Genomic DNA, 16,751 nt, shown 5'->3' on the forward strand with positions numbered 1-16,751 from the left:
TGTTTTATCAAGAAAAGAACTTAAACATGAATAAAAATTAAGACTGTATGTAAATTTAAGTTAACATTTTCACTTACAGAATTTGTTCTTCTATGTATATATAAGACTATTCAAGAAAAAAATAGATAAAACCGTGTGTGTTCATACATATAGTTTGACAGAATATTCATAAAGAGTCGCATAAGTACAACTTGTCAAAGTTTATATTTCACTTTTATATTTGCAAGTCTGGACAATAAAATCCCCGAGATCTCGTAATCGCATTGTATAAATATTTATTAAGACTTGGATGAAAATAAATTATATTGTACACTTTGCTTCTCTCTGTCTCAGAAATGGATTCCTTATTATAAAAAAGAAGTCTTTCTTAACAAAAAGTAATTTTTCATTTTCGTGATAATCATATCTATTGAACTGCAAAAAATAAACGCAACAACAGTATGTAAAACATATGATAATTTTGACGCACGAGCGTTTTGCAATTATTCAGTTATTTCATAATTATTACGATACGTTTTTATATCATCCGCGAATGAAATCGAGCATAACAAAATCGCAAAACATAATGAGACCACGCTTGAAAAATGTCTGCCCTATCGAAAATCGAGAGTGCGAGTTGTTCGCAAAGAGCAATGATATGATATATTGCGGGGATTAATGATAATTAAATGATACTTACCTACCGCCACTTGATCTCCCATTGATCGTTAGCGTGACTGATATCATTATTGATTGAAAACCATTTACAAGCCACTTGATCGACGCGTGCCCATCACGTGAGCGTAGCATGTCTTTATCATAAAAATTGGAGTCATGACGAATTGCTTTTAAGTGGCGATTTAATATGGATGTGAAAAGGTTATCCTAACGACAAGTTCGTCGTCCTGCGCGATAGTTTGGAGCGCTCGCCAGCGAAGTGTGTAATGTGCAAGACGCACATAGATAGAGTTTTTCTTTTTCTCATATCAACAGTTGGCTGGAAAAGTCCAGCGAGTGGAAAAAACCATGTAAATTTCGGTTTTTACTGTCCCGGACTTTATTCAATGGAATAAACCAGCAAAAATTATAAAAATAACTATATACAAGATATAACATTAAAATATATTTATATAACTTTATGCAAAATATATTTATATAACTTTTTGCTTAATTTATTAATCATGCTAATCGCTATAGTTTAAAAAATGATATTAATATAATAATAAAGTCTTTTAATTTAAATTAATATGTAAAATTTTTAAAACAAAAACTAGAGAGATATAAATGTTACTAATTTTTATATTAATTTTTGATTTAATAAGAAAAATGTAATAGTAACAGAATCAAAAATTTTTAGCAATATAGATCTGGTTTTCATTTACCATTTTCTCTCAACATCTAATAAAAAACAATTTATTTGTTACGTCAAATTCTAATCTATTACGGATTTTATATTTTGGATAAAGCTTAAATTGGAAAACTCTTTCTCGATCGACGAATATAGATAAAAAGATTTTCTATTTATTTTAATATTTTTAATAGAAAGGATCAATTTTTTTGCTGATTTTTTCCGGAAAATATCGATTTTTACCACTGGCATGGATTTTATCCAAAAAAATGCGGAATTTGACTAACTTTGAAAATCAAGGATGTTTGTGCAGCTGTACTGTTTTTAAACTTACACATTTTAATAAAAAATGCAAAGTAAAAAGATATAACATTATATAAAATTATATAAAAATTACGATTTTAATAGATTATATTAAAAAATAAGATTTTATTGAAGAAAAAAAATAATTTTGATATTTTGTGTATAGCTTTTTTTTCAATTATTTTAAAATACATTTTTAAGAGAGTAAACTTCTTTATTCAAATGTTGATAATCTATGTTAAGACCAATTCAGTAACGAATTATTATACAAGATAAGGTTTGATGAGATCAAAGTTTATCTTACATCAAAGTTTAAAAAGAACAGAAATATTATTATTATTATTATTATTATTATTATTACTTTAGTTGTACATATTCATTCTTCAAACCGCCTTGTATATAAAGAGACTGTTTTATTTTATCGATATAGAAGACGAGAATGAATCAAACGAATAATCAAAATGATACATAACAGTTATATAATGATGATATTTTGAAATGAAATATCACCAAGAATAAAGTAAAAATTATATAAGTTCTATGTTACTCCACATATGCATATATAATCTTATTATAATTAGAAAAGCTAAGGGGGCAAATTTGTTTCATACTTATTTTTCGCACTGACAAGGTTATAAGCTTCGAGGAAGAGAAACATATCTACAGATACATTATTATTATACGTTATTAAATATTTTTATATGCTTTTTTTTGTATGCTTGTGATAAAATATCAGAATGAGATATAACGATTATGAGATCTAACGATAAAGTAAAAAAATCCTGTTAATATATTTATACATTTTTATTCATACTTTTCAGTGTAATTAAAACTTTTTTATATAGTATGTTTTTTGCTATGAAAAAATTGCACTTTGCTATATTATTTATGACAAGCAAGAGAAAAAAATGTGCACATTACGTAAAAGTATTCATACTTATGTATTATGCATGCTTATATATTATTACAATAACCGCTGAGATATAGAATAACCGTTTGAGAACCGCTGTAAAGTAATTAAGTAATAGATGTTTTATGAAATTTCTTACTCACACGCATAATACATATAATTCCCACTTCTAACGATAAGCATGTTCTTTTGAAATATGCAAACATTATTGTAAAAATTACGTTTGTGCGAATACAATTTTTGATCTATAAAAATTGACTTTATATAAAAGATGTTTTAGCAATTGATTTTGCTATATAACATTGCATAATCCAACTCACGTGTTACATGTTTGGAAGTGTCAATAGTGTCGCTAATGTCATTACCATACCTATCTACGTAGGATCATTTTTGGCATTGAAATCCAAGGTTGATATTGACCTTGTGTACAAAAAAATAATAGAAACGCAATTAAAACTCGTGAAGTGATTTGATAACCTTTCCGGAAACTATTACAACTGAAAAAACTTCCGTGTAGAATAAAATATCTCTTTTTAGATATCAGAATGGTTTCAAACATAGCTGAATGAATGGACATTGCTCATTCGAAAACTTTCAAAACCGGACGAAACTATCGAATCATATCACAAATTCCGCGAAATCCATCGACGCGTGTAAAAATTTTTTCCACATTTCCATATATAATTAAATACAGGATCAGAAATGACAATGACGCGCAAATGCCTGATCGTCTGGAAAATCATTAGTACTTTCTATATTTACTCGGCCGATTGTTCGCGAAGCAATCATGTGTTATAGCCTATCTTTTATCGCGGAAAATTACGTGCGATCTTTGCCATTGGACTGTCGATTGCATACGCGCGAACTTTTCTGGAATATTTTCATACGATTGTTCGTGCGAATATATAGGGTGTCTCACAACCTCCGTACAATATTTTAATAGCGTATTCTAGAGGCAAAATGGAGTAAAAAATCTTAATACAGAAATATCGAGGCTACAATAGTTTTTGAGTTATAAGTGATCAAAGTTTGCCAATAATATTGCAGTAGAATTCGCACCCTCAGGCTCGTAACTACATTTATATACGTACCCAAGTAACAAGGTGTCGCTATTATAACGTTATTTTAAGGTCATTTCTCGTCATATGACGTCAGTCGACTTATTTAAGAAAAAATTAATTATTTTACGGAGGTTGTGAGACACTTTGTATACTTAGGAGCGATTAACATTCGAACTTTCGAGATGATCAGGTGAAACGGAATTATAGATAATATATTCGAACTGTATCTTGAGATCAATGACTCACGCATCGTGCTATATTTCCATCTCGATGCGGCCTTTTCATAAAATCATCACTACAATTCACGTTTACTATCAAACTGGTGCAATAATGTTATATAACAGACGTTTTATACAAAAAACCATTTTCCCTGCTTAAATCGTCATTTAAAATTAACATTTTAAATTTCTAATAAAAATTACGCTATAATTATTACAGTTATGCTATAATTACTAACAGTTGGAAATAAATTTATATTAATCAGTTGATATAAATTTGTGCTGTTTATTGATAGTCAGTTTTTGCACATATTTTTGTATATCTCACTGAAATCATCTATTCATTAAATCTTTAATTAACACAAAATTATTTAAAAATTAATTTGACAAAAACATAAATTTACTCAAGTCAGCAATTAATATATATTCGTCACTTTTTCCATTATAATTTTTTCACCTACGATATTTACATATTTTTTTATTGTAATAGCGAATCTTTAATATAATATTGTAATAAGTTCTCATACTAGATTGTGACAGATTGTACAGTGATAATTTCGCACTTGCGTTAGATTGATAATGAACGATAATAACGTCATCGCGTGAGATTTACTCGTAACTACTCGCGTCAAAGGGCATTATGTGTTTTAGATTGAAAATGATTTTCTATTCTTTCTCAACATTATACGAAATTTAGTTTTGTAAATCTATCCTCGTTTATTTTTAATCGTCCGTTAAAAATTTTAATTTCTTAGTGACACATTTATTATATATTAAACTAATTGTAAGTATAAAATGATAAGAGTCATATATAAAAGATCAATTATTTATTGTAAAGCTAAGACACGATAGTGAGAGAAATATTTTTACGAATTTTATAAAAAGAATAGAAGAAAATACGTCTCTTCGTATTTAAAACAACACCAAATTTAAAAACCAAATACAATCTCGAAATGTGAAAACATATTTTTCGAATAGTTATGACGTCAAGCCTTCTTAGAGAGAATTATATATAGTTAAACTTTCAGCAAAATTTAAATTTCATTGAATTATTGAACGTATTATACTTTGTATTTAATACTGGAAACGTCACAGTTGCGATAAGTCATAACTACAGCGGACAAAAGTGTTTATAGCTAGAGTTAAAGAGATATACACACATTCGAATCTTTCGTGTTTATAACCGTCGAGTCACATAAGATAACAAAAATGTTTTCTACGCGATATTTTTTGCATTTCAAAAAAAAAAACGTATTAAAAATAGATCAGTAACGCCAGAGAGATCGCACGTCAATATCGTACATAAGCATACTATTATGCAGATTAACAAATTTCATATTTTTATTCGTATATATATTTCTTTACAATTTTTGTTCATCTACACTGCGTTGCGTAAAATGCTTTTGCCCATACGGATTACATTAAAAATACAACGGATATCACTCGAATATAAATGCTGAATGATGACAGCGAATGTGTTTTATGTAGATTAATAATTACACAATTTGGCAATATTTGTTTGAATATTTAAAATAAGATTTCCTTATCAAATTCGATGATTGTATAGTTAATCATGATAAAATTAATGACATATGTTTTGAAAAGAAGGGATATTTATATTTAAACATATGGCCATGCTTTTATGCTTTTGATATGTTTAATGTAGAACTTGAGCGTTTTCTTTAACGCACGTGTACCGAGTGTGCGTAAATCGCTTCGATGTATTTACTTATTCAAAGCATAGCACATTTCGCATGGTGTCTTATCTCTTTATTCTACGCGTGAGAGTTTACATAGTTTACGCAGTGCGTCACGCCTTATTATACATCTCTTTCTTTGTCTTAATCAATTTGTATACATTGTCTTAATATCAAAGCTTTTGTGCAATTCCATCAAAGTCGGATATAGCAATGTAGAAAAAAGTGTAAACCGTATAAGATTTGAAAACTTAATGATTTGCGGAAGTAGAAAATGAAGTCCAATAATTATCATATATAAAAATCCCATATTACAACCTTGGGACAAGGTAATCGAGAATTCTTAATATATCCGGTTGAGATGACGCATATATACAGAGTGTCCCCAATTTAAATGTCAAAACTTTAGGAGCGTTGGTGAAAATGATTTGTTTCATTTTTTGCGATTTTCTTCAAAACGAAGCAAAAACGAGCAAATCTCTAAAGGACTTTTTGTCTTAGTTTATCGGTCCCCTACACGCTCCTAAAGTTTTGACATTTAAATTGGGGACACCCTGTATATAGTAATTAATCATCTCAGACATTCGAATATGTATATCGTCTGTATTTTTTCTCTCGAATTCTCCGTCTGTATTTTTTTTCTTTATTTAACATTCACTCTTGTAACAGCCGAACATACAAAACATAAATTTTTTTCTAAATATAATAATGCAACAATATATTTTTTTTTAAAGAAAACTATATAATAAGATATATGAAGCCTAATCAAATTTTACATACTTCTTATCTTCTTTTCGATATTGATTAGTTCTGATATCTTATATGCTGCGCTTATTATGCATAGTAAACAATTGTTATCAGGGAAATCGTATATTTCGATATAAGAGAGAAATCGTACTAAAAATCTGGAAAGTATTAAAAATTGATAATAATATGAGTTATCTCTTATTATTTAGAAACGAATGTAATATTAATTGGTTTGATGGCGAAATAATCGGCATACTATGATAAAATTTATGCAAGGAAAATCAATGAGAATATATTTTAAATCTTGTTAGTCCACGTTTCAGTTGAACGTATCATATACTATAACAATTTTCAAGCAAGGATGAACGTATATATCGTGTAATGTTATCAGTTTAATTGTTTTTGTAAATTTGTTGTAAATTGTAAATTTTCAATAAATTAGACATACATGTAACGGATAACAAGCAAGGATGAACATATATTGTAATGTTAAGAGCTTAATTGTTTCAATAATTGTAAATTTTCAATAAATTAAACACACACGTGACGGATAAATACGCCAGTTAAATGACGTGTTGAGGAAAAACTTGAAATATTCGAATATATTCTGTATTATCTCAATCGAGTCTATGACGCGATCAAATTTAATTCCTTCGATGAAATGCACGTCAGAGAAAACCTCACTTTCCGAGCTAGCGAAAGCGATCGACGATATTTCCGTATCTTTATTGCTCGCGTGTAATTTTCCGGTAAAACGATAACAACGATAATTAAATTCTTACAAAAATTCGCGGAAATTACACCGAAAATCACATGTCTATTACTATGACAAAGTTATAAGGCTTGAATAAAATGTGTGTTATATAGTTAAATTTAATATTCTGAACGTATATAATATACATATATATGAGTGAAAAATATATATAATTATTTTATTTTCTCAGCTTTTGTATACATATAAACTAATATCTTCGATAACATTTTTTAAAATATATTTTCTCATATAATTTGTGTTTTTTCTTAGCTAGAATTTCGCGAGAAATACGTTTCAAGAAATTTTCGATATATAAACTTCTCGAGAAAGATATAAACTGTTGCTATGTAATCAGCATATAGATATGCGTTTTAGAGATATGATATTTTTCCTTTTTACAAAATTTCACATTATTGATGCATTTTTGCACGGAATAACTTGCACAGTACATGTGTTATCGACAAAATCAACAGATATTAAATGGAATATTTGCCATAGTGTCCTGTATATCTGGTTGTTACGTGTGATTTCGGTAAATACAGTTCTTCTCTCTCGATGCATTCATACGTGATTTTAAACGTGCGAATGTTAGATATCGTCTAATGATTTCGCATTAAAAAGATGCTGCGATTACACGTACGTAACATTGTGCCTGCGATTATTATTATTATTATTTATTTAATACATAACAGCTGCATATCGGCGGATAAAAATAAACGTCAAAGCAAGTGTGTAAGTGGGGAAAACATATATCGGATAAATAAAAATATTAAATTTTTATGCACATCGAGTCCTGAGTTTTTCGTACATAAGTGAGAAATCATGAATTCTGAAATAAACATTTTCAAAAAATAATAAATATTAGATTGAATCAAATAGACAATTTTTTAAACATAATAAATTCGAAAAAAAAAACAGTATATGATATATATAATATGTATAGAATGTAGAAATTATATAAAAATATTTAAATATCAATGAAAAATTAGTGTACTAATTTTTGATCAGTGATTTATTTATTAGAAATTTATTTTAGGAAGCAAAATATAATTAATAATTTTACGATATATTATTGCACATCAAGAATTAATTAATTTTATATCCTGAATTAATAAAAAACTAATCTGATCTAATATCTAACACTTGAAAATTAATTTGTTAGTTTGAAAATGTTTGATCAGTAGTTGCAGATAAAGTGAAATCGCACTTCGCCAAAGAAATCCAACGCAATTTTTTTCTTCTCGGTACCCTTCAATTGTGATGTAAAGGGTTGCGTTTCTTTCATGCCCGCGAGAGAAAGAGAATGGTAAATGATAGAGGTGCGTAATGTGTTACATACGTCAATCGTCTTAGAAAGTTTACCGATGCCGATAGTAACGCAGAAAGCGGGCTATGTTTTACAAAGGAATAGTCACACTGCATATTCTGCCGACTCATGTTTATTTAGGATACACATGAAAATTATCGTTTCACTTTGTAAAGGATAAAAAATCTTTTAAAATTTATCGATTATATATGCGCATAATAAAGGTGTAATTTAATCGTAAGCCTTTAAATGTAAAATGTGCTTCTCTTGTAAAGTAGAATTTTTTCTACAAATATTTAGAAAACGTGTCGTAGAAAAGAACCTTCTCGAATGCCATTAAAGCTTTTTTACACACATAAAATTGTGCAAACAAAATGACGATCGTGTTCTTCGGTACATACATATTCGATTTTACGATTTAGATTTTTATTATAGATATTCAATGTATTAGCGCATAATCTCGTCGCTAAATTATTTGCTCTTCATTGAATATCAATTTTATGTTGATATGAACTGTCGTCAAGTCCGAAGTCTGTAGAATAATTCCACTCGAAATTTTTTCTATCGTGTCATTAGCAAGTTATCGTTAAATTACAAATAATACATCGTATTCACGGCAATGACGTATGTTCTACACATTATGTATATTCGTAGTTAAGACGACAAAGAAATGATCAGGAAATGAGATATATGTATACTTTCGTGGACGTAGAGAACGTCATATCCTTTATGTTTGACGTAACCCACTTGTTCTTTATCCTCTATTTTTTCTTCTCTCATTTTCATCATTTAATAATATATTAGTATGCGCTTTTTTTATTCGTCTCTCTTTCTCTCTCTCTCTCTCTAACATCGCACTAACATCCCTAACATTATTGCTATTAAACATTCAAATATTCGACATGTATGACGTAACTTCTAAACGATTATTTTATTCACTTGTAAAAAAAAAAAAAAAAAAAAAAAAATTAAAGTCGCCAGGAAAACAAAGACTTCCATTGAAGACGATGATAAAAACGATTCATCGTTAAGATTGCACATATGTCAATTGACGTCAGAACCGACACGAGTTGTATTTTTTTACGTTCGTTCGGAGAAAAGAAACTTTTGCCCTTGAAGTGGAGAATCAATCGGATCGCGTATAGTTTCTTACATTACTTTCGATAACCGATCAAAGGTAGCGATGAGAGAGGGAGACGGCAAGATACCAGAATAATGGAGGATCAGTCCCACCATTATCATATAATACGCGTTCCCATTGCGAGGTCAGAGTGTAAAAGAGTTTTGCATGACAAATGCGCGCGAATATTCATCAGCAGCCACATCGCCGGTCTTTACCTTCATAACGGACGTTCGCGAAGTTCTGTCTCTCTGTCGGCATCGGTCAAGCTAGTTCGGTGGACTCGTCAGAAAATATAAAGTGGGCTTGTATAGATTATAGACGACTTGGCGCTCGATTATCTCGAAATACGAGATGTCAATACGGACATATCGCACCGAGCTACACAGGATGTTGTATTGTAAACGGTATGTATAAAAGCCATCGAATAGCTGATTATCGCGACGCGATTGCTTCAACGACATTCCCTATGTACACCATCTCTTTCTTCCGCTTCGTCGTCTTCGATCCCGACCCCGTGTGTTTGTTAGTTATGCAATGCTCGTTGCGAAACCACTCTCAACTTCGTTCCCTAACAATTTCCTCGTAAATACATATAATGAGATAGGCCAATGTATATTACGTTATATAGAATTTTGTGATGAAGGTGCGCGTTTCGTAAAAACGATTATTTTGATTAAGACGAGCGATTAGAAATATAGAAATTTCGATCTCTTGTAACGCGCGTATCTTAGGGGGAAATTGTGTGAAGCACTACATACTTCGAGACCCCCGAGGCTGCGGTTAGAGCGTTTACGATTTCAGCCGCGGAATTTAGCGCCTTCGACGCCTTGGCCGATGGCTTACTTCGAGCATGTTCCTCTCATTTCCCTAAAGAAAGAGACGCCGCATAAAAAAGAACAGGTATCTCGGAACGGTATCTCGAGTCTCGAATCTAGAATCTTCTCGAAAAAGTGGCACAGACTTCTTCGCGCATTCCTCGGAACTTGCTATACGTAATTGAGTCTTTAAGTAAATGATTCTTATGTTGGAATAATCTCTTTGAATTTATGCAATGTTTTTGAAATTAAATTGTAGTTGGCTTGTACATAATTATAATTGATAATGCGCATTTCCGAGAAAATCTTGTACCGTCACTTTCTCTACAGAGACGATGATTCAAAGATAGTTTCTGTTTCACAGAAATTAAGAATCGATTTCAATTTAAAAAAGGAAAATTAAAAAAACGATTTAATTGGTAAAATAATTTATAATTGATTAGAAATATTTAATCTTTTCAAGACCATAAATTCTTGTACAAATTATAATAAAGTTATAAGGTAATACATTTTTTGAATAAATGCGAGAAAAAAGTAAGTTCTATTCGAACAAGAGATTGAAATTAGAAACTAAACTAAATTTTATTTTTTATAATTTTGTGTTGCCGTTGTTGCATTTTTAAATAACTGATAAAATTTACTCTTTTAAATTTCAAATTCTCGCAATAACAAACATGCTTATTTTACACATAATTTTATCATATAAGAACAATTTCTCTTGAGAAATATATTATACAAGCAAATAATCTAATTATCTATATACTAGCTTAATTATAAAAAAATATACAAATATAAAATATTTTAATTATACAAATAAAATAATTAAAAAATAGTTAAGCTACTGAAAAAATTTTTCAAATAATGGTTTCAAGATTTTATTTCATTTAATATAATTTATTTAATATTATAATCTCGGTCAATTGAAATTTCAGTATAATAGACGAGAGTGATTCTTGTGTTTATTTGTGAATTACGAGAATCGTCGATTCTTTATCAATGTATGATATCGTAAAATAGATTTTTCTGTAATATCGAAAATTGCATTCGTCGATATTTTATCGATCTCGCGATTCAAGAGTCAGAGTTAAAGATCGACAATAGCGTGTCCTGATTTTTATATTAATAAGAGCACGAGAAAGATTGTCGATTTAGAGGGTGCCGTTGAACCAGGTCTGCATATATAGAAGTGGGACAGAATAGGCCTATAGTTATATAAGTAGAACACTACACGGGGACTATTTTTAGCGCGTCACCTGAGACACCTCGCTTAATTTCGTTGGGTGCGCTCCCTTAATCGAGGATCGATTTAACGCTAGAACGGCCGTTATTTTCTCCGATGAGTTCTTCTTCGTTTAAAGTTATTAAAGCCACTCGCACACATACATACGTCAAGTATCGTGGAGAGAGATAAAGGATTATCACCGTATCATAAATAAAACATTCTGCATAATGATATATACTGCATTATTTAACATTAAAGAATTTTCAAATAATGTTTACTTATATGGTTGCTTGCGTGTTCGATTTGCAATTCGAGCGGGAAGAATGCAAAATGATTGTGTTTGCAAATTCACCGATAAAATAACTTTTCGCATTTTGTTGTTTACTAACTAAAAGCAAAGACAGAATTGGTCGTGAACATGCGCATCTATAATATTTCGTTCCTTAGAATCTTTATATAGGGTGCAATTTTTTAAATGTTTTATCGCGTCAGAATTTATAATGGATTTTCGTTTCGTGCACGTATTTACTATGCAGGTATGAAGATTAATATAACAAAGTGATTTGATTAATTCGACTGAGAATACGCGCGCATACTTGAATTATTCATGCGTGGACGAGCGTGGACTTCGACTTTATTACGAATTCCAGTGCTCGCTAATAATGCAAAATCGCTGATTATAATGCAGAATCGCAGGCAATCGCTGGCAAGATAAGTTTCGTTTATTTAATTAATGAAAATCGTCTAATCGATCATATGTGCACGAGATATGAGCTAATCCGATTCAATCGTATCTGACTATAAATATCGGTTCGTTCAAATGGCATTTAATATCTTATCAATTTGTCGTAATATATGTCAATAAGATAAGTGCTAATTATATGCAACATCTGTAGCATTACGCAATTCTGGATATATTCATATTATTGCGAGAGAACCTCAAGAAAATGTTCTGAAATATTATTTTTTCAAATAAACTATTAAATAAATTATTTTTTCAAATAATATTAATTTCAATTTACAATAAAATGAGCATCACTGAAAATCAACTTAAAAATAAGTTCTGTTATTTATTCATATATTTGTAACATTCCTAAAAAGACAAATTTTTAATTTATATAATTTATATCTAGAAAATAAAACATGTAATATCATATTAATTTAATTTTGAGATTAATGACGGATTGTGTTTACATCTATATGTATATCCACTTAATAGGCTATGTAATGAATCCAAAGTGTAACTGGATGAATAATTTAGAACAACATGTATAATTATTGACGAAGGAGTATTAATATTCTCCGGCGATAAATTACTACGAAGTTGTATGAAAATCGAAGACTGGATTTCTCTTAAAGTGTCATATGCTTCTGCTTTAATGACATTGCATCATACTCGTTCATTACGCCACGATTGTGAAGTGCATACAAATCAATCATTTAGAAATCTTTGATTTTCCGCAACGAAACGCTGAAGCAAGAAGCCGGTGCATTCGCTAGAATAATCTCTTGTAATATATCTTTCGTCTATTGAATATATGATCTCCGGCCATTGAACAAAGATCAGTCTTTTCACTTACTACAGAATATGGTATATATTATTAATCTCAACCAGACAGTCTCAATGTCAGTCACGATAATCGAAACATCGTGACTTTGTGGCGAAATTCCATCGAAATTTTATCCATTCTATCTTAAAAATCGAATATGTTAATCTAAGATACGTTTGCATTTTAACGAAATTAATTAAAGAATTAATTAAAATTAAATAATAAACTTTTATTTCTTATAGTGTCTATTTCTAAATGTCAGAAAATTTTAATAAAATGCCAGTGCTAATAAACGTATTTTTAAAATGGCGTTTTGTGATTATTTTTGCTTGTATAAATTATAGTCAATTATATGTATGTCATTTTGTCAATTAATCTACTGAACAGAGAAATAAAGTGTAATTTTTTGCACACATAAGATTAAGATACTATGCATCCCAAGTACATCGTGTTAAAGAATGATGAATAATTTTGATTGCAGAAGTCTTCGAAGGATCGCCCGGCACGACGAACCGGAGTTCAGCAATGCCAGTATTTTGAACAGCATGGAGAAATTCGTGCGCACCGTGAGCGAGATGGAGGATACCATCTTGGTGCCCAGTCGTCTGCTGGACCTATCGGTGGGCGATGCAGGTGACACGATTTGCATGAAAGGCAAGCGCGGCTACACGGTGCAGGACACTCTGGCCAACACTGATCTATACCGTCTCTACAATATCATCAATCAAATGAAGATCGAGCTACTGTGGTCGCAGGAGCCCACGCGGGGCACCGAGATGGACGATCAGCTGCTAATCAAGAGCCTTCCGGTCGGTAGCCCGTCCGCTGAACTACATCATTATCCAGTGGCTGTGACCGGCGCCAGACTGGGTCACGTACGTTGTCCCAGCACCACCTCGATGCAGAGCGTGCAGAGCGCGTCCTCGATGGCGTCCACCTCGGATTCAGACTCTGAGGTCGGCATTGAGATCGATAGCGGGCTGGAGGGCGAGGAGTGTGCCGATTTGGCGAGCATTGCCGCCCAGAACTTTAAGCGTCATCTGCGCGGCCTTCATCGCAGTATCGCCCGCATGACAGAGGCGGCGGAGTATTTGACGCTACGATATCAGGCCGACGTGGGCGGACAAGTCTGATTTGCCGTTGTCTGTGCGTCGATCGTCATCGCGTCAATTGGTATTATGAGCAGATACCGTCTCATCTTCGCCTCGTCGTCGTCAACTTTGCGGAAACTTACGCGACTTTGCTTGATTTTATAGAAATCGGCGAAGTCTCAAGAAGCCAATTACGCGACTTGCAAAACTTCCCCGAATTTTTTCCGTCATTGAGATATTGGAATATTGATCCGTTATTTTACTATGTAACTCATTGCGGGTAAAGTATGCTGTTCATGTGCTGAGATGGAAATAAGTTATATGTTCCAATAATGTAAATTAAGACAATAAATTTTCACTGGTTATGTAGAATTGAACGCAAATAAGTTATCATTTTCCAAACAAAATTGATACCGCGAGATAAGATATTTATCATTCTTATGGCATCATGAAGAGACAACGTTTAGTTCTGTTCTGCTTTTAATAACGATTTTCACGCGACAGAGAGGCCAATTGAATAAAATTAGAATAACATAAAGATCTCAGGCGAATATAATTATGTATAGCGATGTAAGCAATTCTTTCCTTATTCTGCCGCACATGGAGCATACTGCGATTTTAAACACAGGGTTCGATGTATACTAGAAAGTGTACATTAGAAAACATAACAAAGGTAAATATAAAACAAAAATATCACATGCAAAACACTGAAAAAAGACACGCAATCACTTAGTTTAAATCACTCTTACTCTGCATCACATCTTAAATTGCATTTTCTCGTAGGATTTTCTTTCGATGGAGCATAGATATTGAGAATAATTTTATATTTTATATTTCTCTTTTTCTTATGTTAAAATTAATGTTAATTTAACTAGATTGATTTATTTCTTTTACAAAATAAAAAAAATAGTTTACAAAAAAATATATCAGTTTTCTATCGATATGAAAACAATATCATACAAAATAGCTAGAATATGTTATATTAATTAATAACATATTCTACACATTATGAATATATTTAAAAGATAATTTCTAAGATTGATGGTTTATTGGTTTAATGGACAGTTGGTTTAATGGAATACGTTTATCATAATTTTTCATTGATTTGGAAACTATTGTATACAGACAAGTCCTGCATTAAATAAGCTTTAAGGATATCTCGATACGCGATCGAAGATATATAAAATATTAAAATATCGTTATAAATTTGGACACTTTTAAGAACTACTTGTAAATTGCCGGGAGAGAAACATTTAAACACACCGAGAGGTGGTATATATCATTATTAGGTGTTATTTTATGGAAAAAAGGCGAAATTTATTGTAATATAACTCATGGCCAATGGTCTATAGTCGAATTACCGAATTACCTCTCAATTACTGTAAATACTACTTCGAAAGAGAACGCATTTTGGAAATTGCAGCTAAGTAAGATTGTACAAACTATGAATCTTATAATCTGCGTGTAAGCTGTTACATCAGAGACATCAGATATCCCTTTTTCCTTATTGTTTAGATTTTCCTTTTTTTTCTTTTGTAAGTGAATTGTCGATATTATCGAATTGTATCTGATATCGCGGCGATCGACATTAACTTGTAAATATATACGTAGTGAAATATGATTATTTATTTCTACGATTGTAAAGTTAATAAAAGATATTGTTTAACGTAAGTTGTGCAAATTGTGAAGGTAACTCAATAATTAAATATCCGATAAGAGTTGTAAGAAAAATACTGAGATCGACACACGTTTCAAAGCCGAAAGAATTCGAGATCTTGGAAATTCATAACTTTCGTTTAAAGTATATATAGAGCCGGTATATGGATGCTTTCCTAACGCGTCGATACCCAAATGTAATTTTCATCTGTACAATTTTAGGTTTTGTGTGTGTATGTATCGGATTTATATACATAATATCTGTAGAACTAAAGGTTTTTTAAATGAATATCATAGGAAAAGGCAAAAAAAAAAAATAGAAAAAATATAGCAGACAAATATTATTATATTTGTTTTTCTATAAAAAAAAAAAATTATTTATCGAACTCTATTACACGATGGCACATACACACATAATATATAATTCTTAATAAATTATGTAATTAAGGTACATTTTTCTATGTTTTGATATTACTATATTTTATTTCACATTCATGATTTATGTTGAAAATCTCTATAATTAAACTACAATGGCGCAAAAAGTATCACTTTTATTTTGTTTGTTCTTTTTGTATATATTTTATGTACATACACATAAGAATATGTAGAAAAGGATATAAATTATAGTTGTAATATGTACGGTGCCATATCTAAAACTTACATTTTGTTGCATTCGTAATCCGTGCAACATTATGAAAATCTTAAACGTCCAATAGAAATAATCTTGGCTAGATGGCCAACTTGAACCAGTGTATATTGCGCCATACATGATTTAAAGTTTTTCTAAGTCAATGAATTGCTTTGTCAAATAAAAGAGAACTGTTTCAAGACAAGCTTTCAAAATTGAAATTTTTCATGATTATGCAATTGACTCGCTACGCATAAGCGATTTATTTATTATGATTTTGTATTCATTCCATGTATTGCGATTTGTATACTTTTATGATTCTTCTAAGATACAGTACCTAGAT

At 30.7% G+C, this 16,751-nt stretch overlaps 1 protein-coding gene across 2 annotated transcripts in view; it reads left to right on the plus strand.

Annotated features, from left to right (window-relative positions):
- The window catches only part of LOC115245498, a 30,618-nt gene extending 14,521 nt beyond the window's left edge, over positions 1 to 16,097 (plus strand). The window contains exons 1-2 of one of the 2 annotated variants that reach the window (XM_029823855.1): positions 9,350 to 9,850; positions 13,515 to 16,097. In XM_029823855.1, coding sequence (XP_029679715.1) covers positions 9,798 to 9,850; positions 13,515 to 14,166 — 705 coding nt within the window. In that variant the 5' untranslated portion in view covers positions 9,350 to 9,797 and the 3' untranslated portion in view covers positions 14,167 to 16,097. Of the gene's footprint in view, positions 1 to 9,349; positions 9,851 to 13,514 lie in introns of those variants that run through there. The other variant, XM_029823856.1, reaches the window with a different exon arrangement.
- The last annotated feature ends 654 nt before the right edge of the window (positions 16,098 to 16,751 follow it).

This window comes from Formica exsecta, unplaced genomic scaffold, assembly GCF_003651465.1.
Source record: "Formica exsecta isolate Colony F162 unplaced genomic scaffold, ASM365146v1 scaffold98, whole genome shotgun sequence".
In the NCBI taxonomy this organism is placed as follows: domain Eukaryota; kingdom Metazoa; phylum Arthropoda; class Insecta; order Hymenoptera; family Formicidae; genus Formica; species Formica exsecta.